We start from the raw sequence: 11922 nt of genomic DNA, 5'->3' as shown, positions 1-11922 counted from the left end.
CTCTCTCTGAGAGCGAGATCTCTCTATGCTCAGTCCTGTCACAGTGATGTCACAGTGTCCTCTAGTTTTCTATTCTGCAAAAAAATAAATAAAAATAAAAACAGTGTTGCCACGGTTAGGGCTGGGCCATATTATACCGTTCACGGTAATACCGGTATAATGTTAGGCAACGATAGGAAAATGAAATATCGCGATAGAATGGGAGTAAAACGCGCATGCGCAGTGCCTTTGTTTTCATACGCACATGGCCGATTGTTGAGTGAAACAGATGAACCAGAATTGGTTTGTAAAAATGGTGCAACTTCAGTGATGTGGAACTGGTTTGGTGTTTGTCCGTCAGATACACACAAAGCACATTTTTTTGCAGAACATGCAAGCGGCCGTTGTTATTGTCGTATTTGTCGGACTAAGATGCTCTTAAATCTGGGAGTAATCTGGGTCCTAAACTCCGTATGCTTCAGGTCAAACAACACTGCAGCATCACTGAGAGTTAAAAACTGTCTAAATTCTTTCATCTTTAATAAAACGATCAGCATTGCTGCTTTACCAGGTGTAACTATAAAGTTTAACTTCCAGGCATCCATGAAAACAAAAGTTATTACATTTAACGAGTTAGAAGTTAGCAAGCTAGGAAGTTAGCTCGCTAGCTTCGCTATTACCTAAGACATGATATGCATGTTCTGACTGAGAGATTTCTGAAAAATCCAAACGTACAGCTCTGCTATCACTTCCAACATAAATGAAGACAGAAACTAAACAGCAGTGACGTTTGTAGGGTTACTGAAGTTGGGCTAGCTGGTATATAATGATGTGCTACGTGATCGCTAGCGACACAGCTATGTTAGCATAACATAAACAGTGAAGCTGGAGGACGAACACTAACACTTTTCCACTTATAAAAGTTAACGTGAAGGTTCTTCATGGTTAGAGACAAATGCAATCGCATGGCAGGATGCTGTAAACGGACCAAACTTCAGTCAGGAGAACAACTGAGATAATCCATCCACAATACGAGGTTAGTCATTAATATACTGCAACAACATGGGAATAGAGCAGCTGCCAGAGAATTCAACATTAATGAATCAATGGTACAGAAGTGGAGGAAGCAAGAAGAATGAGTTTAATAAAGTTTGATTTATCTGACTGCTTTGTTTCGCTTAATGTGCCTTATAATCCCGTGCACCTTATGGTCCGAAAAATGCGTACTGCACACTGCAGTTTAATGTTGCAAAGCACCTCTTTTTAACTTCAGTGGATATTATACATGGTTATGCTCAGGATATGTCAGCCCATTTCTACTGGAAATGCCTTTTGGTTAAACTTTCAGCAAGGAATTTGCATTTGCACTGTTACATTTTTATAAAGCTTTAATGTACATAAAAACCAGCTTCTTGTTTAAGTGAAAATAAATGATAGGTTGTCTTTTTGCGCTAGTAATGTTGTGGAGTTGTATTTTGTCTCGCATCAATTATATCGTCAGTTATATCGTTATCGCAAATTTTCAAATATATATCGTGATAAATATGTTTGGCCATATCGCCCTGCTCTAGCCACGGTGACAAAGCCAAGATGTTATTTCACTGTTATGAGTTGCACTGGGCTGGCCAAAGCATCAGTCAATTGTGAGTGGACAAGCAGCCATTACTAAAAGCAAGGCAGCTATTTTTGGTAGTGACCGTGGCATTACTCAGCAATGTCCACATTCCAGTTGTGTGTGTGTGTGTGTGTGTGTGTGTGTGTGTGTGTGTGTGTGTTATGAAATAAAATTTGCAGCAAGCACAGAGGATTTGTCCTCCATCCTGTCATCGCTGAGATAGTGGCGAAATCACAGCAGGAAGTGTGTGCATGTGTCTGTGTATTTATGTTATATGGCCGTGGCTAATAAAATGTTCCAGTCACTACAGAGGAATTTACAGAAAGACGGATTTAGGTAAGCTGTAGTTAATTAAACTGCAGATATTCCCCTCCCCCATCCTGTATGACTGTGTTATTGGTGAATCAGAGGCAGATGGCAGGGGTTATTTATATAAGAGCAGAGAGTTTCTCCTATAAAAGCATCATAACAAGATGAGCTGGAGGCGCACGTTACTCGTGAACAAACAGAACACACTTCCAATCATGTGAAGCTACAGAAGGCCGGCAGCAGAGCTCAGGGTGGGAGTAGTCACTTTGATTTCTGTTGTCACATTCAGCATTCTTTCTCCCAGCATGCATTGCAAGCGAAGCTCTTCTGTGCGCAGCTGAAACAGCAAAAAATTCCATCAGCAGCTACAGTATTCTTAACATCAGTTTAATATACACTATCAGTTATTTCCCCCCCTATCAACAGTGACTCAAAGTGTGCAGAGTGTGTTTACAGCTCATTACAATGAACCCATGGAGATTTAAGACCAAAATAATGTAGCCATTGTTTAGATTTCTGGATTCCCTATTCGGTCTCAGTGGTCTCATTAAACTTGTTTCCAGTGCCAACGAGCAGCTGTTTCTGGGGAAAAAAAGATCTGATGAACCTGCTTCACACTTTTTGCTTTTTGCTGATGAACAAATCTATTTCTCAGGAGTTTGTTGAAAAAAAAAACAGCACTAAAAAGAATGAAAAGCAAAAGGACGGGCAATAATGGACTTGAATCTGTGAAGAAGGTAGAACATTGACACCATCTGAATCATAGTGTTACTGTAATGGAGCTGCTGAATGTGTAAGTTAACACCATAATAATTTTACAAGCATAGCCTCTGCTCAATTCCATCTCCTTAGGTCTGTTCTTGGACTCTTAACACTGTAGCTTTGCCTCATTCACAGTTCAGAATAAGCCCTACTTATTGTATGTACTGAGCCTTGGTGCAGCCTCACCTCTAGCTTTCTTCTGATAGGTTGCTCCTTATGAAGTGAGGGTGTATTTGATAGCCAGTCCCACCTGTACCTGAAATGAAAAAGTTCCAACTGTGACTTCATACATACTTTTCCTTCCAGAGCCTCTCAGAAAACGTCCTGCTCTGGTAGTAATGATGTAAGTCTGTTGCCAGTTAAACCCTGACAGTTTGACTGTTAAGCCTGTTCACGTGCGACCGTAGGAAGTGTTGATACCATTATGAATGGTCACTGGGTTCAGGAAGGTCATTAGGTACGTGATGTGTGGTGACTCATATATTGGTTGTCAGGTCAATTCCAGGGTGAAGTTGAACACGGGATTGAGTGTGTGTGAGTGATGAGCGGTCTCTGGCCTCTCAGGCATCATCTAGTTTGTGTTCAGAGCCAGAGAGGAATTTGAACACTTCAGCAACTGAAATAGGTAACAAACTGTAAACGGCACCTTTACCTGCAGTTTGACGTGTCCTGGACCAAATCAGTGAAAGCTAACTCTCCTTCCCATGCTGCTTTTGATTTAATCACTAAACGGTTTGGTGAGCTTGCCTTCTATGCAATTTGGCTGATTTTCATTGTGGTCCTGTTACATAGCACTCTCATTTACCACAGGTGAGGGTAACAGCCAGCACATGAGTACATACCCACAGCCATCAAAGCCCTGAATAGACAGGCTCCTGGGTATTTATCTGACCTCTTGCAGCTTTTTTGTGCCCTCTAGATCTCTTGGATCAAAAGATCTTTTACTTTTAGCCAGACCAAGGGTAGGCTGGTTCACAGAGGCAAATGAGCATTTGGGGTCGTAGCCCCTAAACCAGGGGTCAGCAACCTTTAACACCCAAAGAGCCACTTGGACCCGGTTTCCACGCAAAAGAAAACACTGGGAGCCGCAAATACTTTTTGACATCTAAAATGAAGATAACACTGTATATATTGTTTTTTACCTTTATGCTTTGTGTGAACAACTTAAAGTAGTAGTAATATAGAGCAGGGCGATATGGCCAAAAATATTTATCACGATATATATTTGAAAATTTGCGATAACGATATAACTGACGATATAATTGATGCGAGACAAAATACAACTCCACAACATTACTAGCGCAAAAAGACAACCTTCCATTTATTTTCACTTAAACAAGAAGCTGGTTTTTATGTACATTAAAGCTTTATAAAAATGTAACAGTGCAAATGCAAATTCCTTGCTGAAAGTTTAACCAAAAGGCATTTCCAGTAGAAATGGGCTGACATATCCTGAGCATAACCATGTATAATATCCACTGAAGTTAAAAAGAGGTGCTTTGCAACATTAAACTGCAGTGTGCAGTACGCATTTTTCGGACCATAAGGTGCACGGGATTATAAGGCACATTAAGCGAAACAAAGCAGTCAGATAAATCAAACTTTATTAAACTCATTCTTCTTGCTTCCTCCACTTCTGTACCATTGATTCATTAATGTTGAATTCTCTGGCAGCTGCTCTATTCCCATGTTGTTGCAGTATATTAATGACTAACCTCGTATTGTGGATGGATTATCTCAGTTGTTCTCCTGACTGAAGATTGGTCCTTTACAGCATCCTGCCATGCGATTGCATTTGTCTCTAACCAGAGGAACCTTACACGTTAACTTTTATAAGTGGAAAAGTGTTAGTGTTTGTCCTCCAGCTTCACTGTTTATGTTATGCTAACATAGCTGTGTCGCTAGCGATCACGTAGCACATACATTATATACCAGCTAGCCCAACTTCAGTAACCCTACAAACGTCACTGCTGTTTAGTTTCCTGTCTTCATTTATGTTGGAAGTGATAGCAGAGCTGTACGTTTGATTTTTTTCAGAAATCTCTCAGTCAGAACATGCAATATCATGCTTAGGTAACTAGCGAAACTAGCGAGCTAACTTCCGCTAGCTTCCTGCTACTTCTAACTCCGTTAAATGTAATACATTTTGTTTTCATGGATGCCTGGAAGTTAAACTTCATAGTTACACCTGGTAAAGCAGCAATGCTGATCGTTTTATTAAAGATGAAAGAATTTAGACAGTTTTTAACTCTCAGTGATGCTGCAGTGTTGTTTGACCTGAAGCATACGGAGTTTAGGACCCAGATTACTCCCAGATTTAAGAGCATCTTAGTCCGACAAATACGACAATAACAACGGCCGCTTGCATGTTCTGCAAAAAAATGTGCTTTGTCAGTGTATCTGACGGACAAACACCAAACCAGTTCCACATCACTGAAGTTGCACCATTTTTACAAACCAATTCTGGTTCATTCTGTTTCACTCAACAATCGGCCATGTGCGTATGAAAACAAAGGCACTGCGCATGCGCGTTTTACTCATCCATTCTATCGTGATATTTCATTTTCCTATCGTTCCTAACATTATACCGGTATTACCGTGAACGGTATAATATGGCCCAGCCCTATAACGTAGTAACATGTTTTTATTTATTAAGCGCTTTTAACAGACAGGCATTCACAAAGCGCTGTAAACAATACAATCAATAGACATTATACACAATGTAAAAGATCAAATGTAAATAATGTAAAGAATATAAAATACGTAGATCAACAAAAGGCTTGTTTGAACAGAAAAGTTTTTAACTGCTTTTTAAAAGAATCCACAGAGCAACTAAGGTGTGTTGCTTATGAAATCCATGAAGTGCTACAGAGAAAATTACATTTTATTTATGTAATTAACACATTTTGAACTCTTAAAGAAATATAACAAAAGGAAAGACACCCAGCTGAACTAAAATGATCCATGTAGCAAACAAAAACTGTTGTGAGCCGCCACCCTTATATCGCCTTTGGGCTTTTGGAGCCTTGACCTGACTTTTAAAAAATAATTGGAAAAAAAGCACTATGCTGCTAAAAAAAAAAAAGATATTTGCAAAATTCTGCCTAAATATGTATTTTACCTGGTTAATGTGTGTGGCGGGGCGTGGTCTGCAGTGCCGCTGCATGGGAGTCGGACGCACCTGAGCGGCACCCGCAATCACACCTCGGCGCCTTAAAGTCTGTGCTCTCTCTGCTGTTGTGTTGTCGGGCTGTGAGCTGAAAAGGTACAGCCGGCTGTATGCGTACAGCAACCCTGTGTGAAAAGTGGTCAATAAAGAAATGTTGAAAAGCAGCGGGTCTGCCGTGGTATGTTTACAATGGAACTTCTGCTCCTGAACCTCTGCACACAGCGTCTGCAAATCGGGGCTGTACGAAGTGACTTTCATCTTTACGCAGGACTGTAAGCTGTCATCTGTGAGGCGTGTTTGTTTTTAACATAGTTCACGGTGGAGAATAGCTGCTGACATAATGTGGATCCGAAGATCCATAATTGGCCTACCTGGAGTTGAAAGTCTCAATAAATGCTGGCGTTTCGGTGGGTACACCAGCTTCCGCGAGTGTGCCGCTTATTTTGAGCAATGAAAAATAAGAAAATATAATTTTATTTTTATATTTCAATATCACAATAATCTTCCAGTTTAGAACTACAAGTTAAAAAAAGAACTAAACACAAATAAAATACACTTCAGCTAAATACTTCTAATTTATTTTTCCAAACCACCCGGTGCCGCAGTATAAGGACAAAAGCGCCGCAGGTTGCAGACCCCTCGCCTAAACTGTGGCATAATCTACCCCTACACATCAGACAGCCTCCTACTGTTAGTCTTTTCAAACCTAAAACACATTTGTATTCACTGTCTTTTAATACAGTATGAGAGTTATTCGGTACTAGTTATTTTGTAATTCTGTACAGCAGGTTGCTGTTGTAATCAAATGTGCCATATAAATTTTTAAAATGAGCCGAACAAAACAGTGAGCTCAGGTGACTGATGTCAGTCTGCCGACACTCTCAGTGCCTAAAAACACAAGTTTACCCACACGTTTTTAGTGAGTGTGTTTTCACAGTGACTATAAACACGATTAGTACAGCAGCACTCTGGTTGATGGAGCATTATGCACAGTGAATTCAGTCCTACGCGTCTTTGTAAAAATGCTTCTGCCTTTTAGCCAAGGGCACCAGTGCATTCCTTATCCACCCCCGTCTTCTTTGTTTGTTCTTCCTCTGGTTACACTATTATATAACCACTAATCTTATGTAATGAAATTGAACTGCAGCGAGTGATGACATAAGTTCTTTAAAGCATTTCAGACCATTTTAAGATTCTGAAAACATGATAATATGCCGTGCCATCTGCTGTGTTTCACTGAGCTTAAATGTGTCTTTTTCATAGTTTCCTGCCTAAAGAACAGTGAAAGTTACAGTATGAATTAAACTCGGTGAGGTACAGTGACTTTGCTGTTGTTGATCAGATCTCAGCCATCTGGGAGTGATTACCCAGAGAGGAAGCAGCTGTGAAATCACAAAAACAAGCTTCTGTCTACAGATAATGCTCACCAGGAAATGCCTCCTATATGGCATTCTTAGAGGGACACAGCGCAAGATGAATCTCTAGATTCATGAGGATATCATTAAAGTGCAAATTCAGCCTCAAACACATCAGCACTGTTGGCAGTGGCGAAGTAGCTCACAATCCCGGCTTATTCAGCAGAAAGACTGCCAGATTAATGGATACATATTCAGTTATGTAAGGATTTTCACCCATTCGATTCAGTAAAAAAAAGAATCACATTCTGTGGGTGTGTATATGTGTGTGTGGTTCCTCATTGATTGATTTCTTTTTTTTTAATTTTTTTTTTACATTTACTAATAAATCTAAATGCCATTTTAACTCATCTAAAAGCAAGAAAAGTACTGGAAACAGTCAGCATTCAGCACGGTGTAACAGATGGTATTAAATCTTATGTGTTCAAACTTAAGTTCCATTTCAAACTGTTAATTGCATTCTTACATCATATTTAAAAATTGCTGAAATGTTTCAAAAATCCACCATGCTGTCACGGTCTGGCTGGCAGACTGTGGGGAGATGGGGAAATAGGACCCAAACGCCGGACTCTTCAGTGCAACAGTGTTTATTTACAAGGTGGTGAAGTAAACAACAATGAATCCCCAGTTTCCCAGACTCCCGTGTAGTGTCTTCTTCCCTAAAGTCCCCGTGTAGTGCTCTCTGCTCCAGTGTCCCTGCACTCCCCGTGCTCACTGCTCCTTCTTGTCCCACACTCCTCCTGAGGGGAAAACAATAGAGGCAGCCGTTACACACTTGTCCCAGCAGGCATACACTCAAACTTGACTATGCTAGAAGACTGACGTGTAGTCCAACGCAATAATCCCGCATCGGTGGAAGCTCCATCGCTCATCTAAATAGCTCCCCCGACGAGCCTAGATGAGGAGCAGGTGTGCGACCAGGACTTCGGGTGTGGCCAGCCCTCAAGTTAGGCCACGCCCCCAGGGCTGAAGGTGCCTGTAACTTGGCCACAGCAGATAGGCAATACACACACATACCTGCCTACACACAGATGTGCACAGGGGCAGTGCAGACAACACACCTAATAATAATAATAATAATAACAACAACAACAACAGTCATAGTCCCCCACTGCTCACGGACCCCAAGTCCCCAGAGCCGGGTCCGTGACACATGCATAATAGTGCACCCACAAGATGTCAGATTAGCAGGGCTTCAGTCCTTCTGTCCTTAAAGGTTAAAATCCACACACATACACACCTGTCCAGCATTCGGTAACACATTAGTTAAGACATTGCATGTCTAGACCACACAGGTTCTGGAGAGAGTGCACCTGGATTATTGTTGTTGTTGTTGGCCTTTGTCTGCTACTCGCGGCTAAAAATCTTTAGCAAAATCAGCTAGCTGAGAGAAGCTGAAGATAAGATGCTGACTCAAGATTGCATAAATAAACAATTCCAGCAATTAGAGAAGTTTTCAAAGAAAGTGTCTTGATGCATGCTCAATCATCCAGGTAAGTAAATCCCAAAAGGTTGATTCAGTTCATCTGGACTTAGCCTTTTCAATGGGAGAAACATTTCATCACTCTTCCAAGTGACAGAAACGACGATACCCATTGAAAATGCTACGTCCAGATAAACAGAATAAACCTTTTGGGCTTTACTTACCTGGTTTTATCTTTAAAATTCTAATACTCTGTAAAGTATTGCTAAATGCCTATACATAAATGGTAACTTTTATGTTGAAACTCATACAGTTACAGCATGTGATAATGGTGTCTAGTGCAAAAAGGACACACCAAAGGATACTGACAAATTCCTTGGACTATTTTAAAAATCTAACATTTCACAACCACCAACCAGTGGAGGCTTTTATTTTTGAGAATTCAGCATGTTTTAAATAACATTGGTATTCCAAGAAGGAACCGGACACTTTGGTTATGAAAATTTAACATAAGTCATCCTGAAAACATCCGGTGTATAACTGTGGGCTTTCATTTTTAAAGTCTGACACACACTAAGACTTTCCTGTTAGTCACTATTAAGGCCTTTGCACTGTAAACTGTTCCATTCCATTCTAACCCAGTGCAGACAAAGCTCCACACTAAGCTAGAAGGACTTTGTTAGATTTGGTTGAGTAGTGTTATTTCTGAAAACAGCTGGCTGTGACCAATAGTTAACTGGTGTTGTACTTTAATGCACTACAAATTATTAATTTAACTGACTAGTATTTCTTATGCAGCATGGACAGTGACACGAGATATAACGTTGATGCTGGGAATGGGAATCTTCTGTTTGGAGATTCCTGAAGGCTAAACACTACCAGAAAAAGCTGAATGCTTCAGTTCATTCATTCAAACCGCTACATGGAGTGCTCTTCAAGTGTTTTTGCTTCAGGAATAAAATGAAACATTTTAGTACTGTCAGTGGTGGTTGGGAGTCACCAGCCCTCACTGGTCTGATCAAAAGACTGTACATATGATCTGAAAATGGTGTTTTGTTTTGTTTTTAAATTTGATATTTATTTATTTATATTTTCAGAATTCAAAGAGCGCCCAAGGCCTGGTGGGACTGAAGAATTTAGGAAACACTGTAAGTACAGCAGCCACATGCTATACATGTAATTGCATCTGTTGTGAGACTAACAGCTTGAGTAGTGTTGCTCTTGTTCTCAACTGATTTGCAATAGCTTTCCAAAAATCCAGTGAGTGTCACTGAAAGCACAGTGTGTTGCGATCTGTTCGGTCTGCCAGGCAACAAGCATAAGGACGACTCCTAAAATAAACTGTGCACTGTGTTGTGTGCTTGTATAGAGTAACCTAATCAGAGAGCTCTGAACTATGGACCAGAGAGATCTCATTCCCTCCCTCTCTGACTGGCTTGTTCTTACCAAGCTGCACATGTGTCACATGAACACGTGACATGAGACAGTGCTGTGATACTTCTTTGTACCCAGGAGTTACACTGCTGCTTCTCTGCTTCTTTAAACATTCATCAAGGACAAATGACTTCACATTTACATTGAAAAATCCTTCTCTTACATAATATGTAGATTTAGCTTTTATTACATGACTGTACACCACCTTTTTTCAAAATGATGTGAACAGTTCTGGCGAAAACACTTGATTGCCTTTGTTCTATGAACTTGATGATGCTCAAGTCTGAGGAGTAAATCTGAGTTGCTTGGCTTTTCACTAAGACTTAGAACAGTTAAAGTAAAAACAAGTATTTGTAATTACAGTGAGGTTAGCAGATACGCAGCTATGATGTGGTCACCCGAGGAATTAGTGCACAAATCACATTCTGTAAAGTCCCAACTTTTTATTCTTACTCTTTGAGCACACCGAAGTCAAACAAGACAGCATATTCTTCAGTGAGCTTTGAGTGCCTATATGGAGATGTTGTTATCTTTATACATGCTAGCTGTTTTTTTCATCTAACTCTAGGCAAATAAGCACATCACTCAAAATGTTGAAGTATTCGTTCAAGCTGTTAAGCTACTGTTTTGTCATCTTTTAACACTGCAAATTGCGCTCAGAAATATATTTTGGTAACATATTGGAACAACATTAGAAATTACTGTTAGACATGATGCAGGGTGTCTGCACATCTTCAGAAAGGCCTAGAATGTCTTAATTGTGAATTATCTTTTATTAAAACACCTTTTAAAAGTCTTCAGCCGTCTTAAGTTCAGTTTAGATCTCAGTTCATCTGGTTGAGCTGGTGACCAATATACCAACAATATACCTGCCACATTGCTTGTGTGTCATTCCCCCATGCTCCCTTTCTGCTTTCTTGTCTGTCCTGTATCTTATCTACTAAAGGATAAATGGCAAAAATAAATCTTTAGAAGAAGGGCAGCTCTCCTGTTGGTTTGTGGTCATGGGATGCTGCGAGTTTAACCCAAAGACTTTGTATGAAGGTTGGCCTTAGCCTCCAAAACATTCACCCCCTGTACAGCTGTTATGAAGTAGAAATGATCTGTCACAGCTAAATCCATTTCCTGTGCCATTTTCAATGCTGCAGAGTTGGACATTGTTACATTATAGTCTATGGGGATTGACTTACTGTTTGAGACCAGCATCTGTTGACCAATAAAACAACTGCAACTCTTAGCATGTGTCCATATTGGCTTAATTTTCAGCCATTTAGTAAGCAAGAAGTTGCTGCTTGATATAATAGCAAAGTTGAGTCCTGATGATTAAAGTTTACAGATGTTTCTGGAACAAACAACATTGCCTGTCAAAGGTAGGTAAAGGATTTTTGAAACTAGTGCTAATATTTGGTGATTTTAAAATGCCATATTCCAATATATATGCCAGTATTTCTTTTCCATTTAGACATGGCAAAAGGATTTCCCTAAATTTGTTATGTGTAGTTATTTATTTACTCGTGTACATTCTGCCCGACTGTGGTCAGATCAGCTGTTTGGTGTGAGTGTGGCGTTCCAAACAACATGCCAGCAGTAGCATATTGCTGGTTTTAGCCAATAATATCAGATAAATTGGTCAGGCTTTCAGGAGTTTGACATTTGGGCGAACAAGGTGGTTGTCTGTTTATATTAACAAATACATTCAGACAGTTTTTCAATTCAATTCAATTTTATTTATATAGCGCCAAATCACAACAAAAGTCGCCTCAAGGCACTTCATAGATACAGAGAAAAACCCAACAATCATATGACCCCCTATGAG

General features: G+C 40.0%; 1 protein-coding gene across 8 annotated transcripts in view; it reads left to right on the top strand.

The window, feature by feature from the left end:
* usp2a (ubiquitin specific peptidase 2a) overlaps positions 1-11922 on the top strand; it is a gene marked incomplete at its 3' end in the record, with an annotated part of 66828 nt that overhangs the window by 45640 nt on the left and 9266 nt on the right. For all 8 annotated transcript variants that reach the window (XM_042213103.1, XM_005944709.3, XM_014340858.2 and 5 more), the window contains 1 exon segment: positions 9770-9820. In XM_042213103.1, the coding sequence (XP_042069037.1) occupies positions 9770-9820 (51 nt within the window).

The sequence above is a fragment of the Haplochromis burtoni genome, unplaced genomic scaffold, assembly GCF_018398535.1.
Source record: "Haplochromis burtoni strain Fernald_Lab_line unplaced genomic scaffold, NCSU_Asbu1 Contig_417, whole genome shotgun sequence".
Lineage (NCBI taxonomy): Eukaryota > Metazoa > Chordata > Actinopteri > Cichliformes > Cichlidae > Haplochromis > Haplochromis burtoni.
Note: the sequence above shows the minus strand (reverse complement) of the source record. Positions and strands in the feature narration are given on the sequence as shown.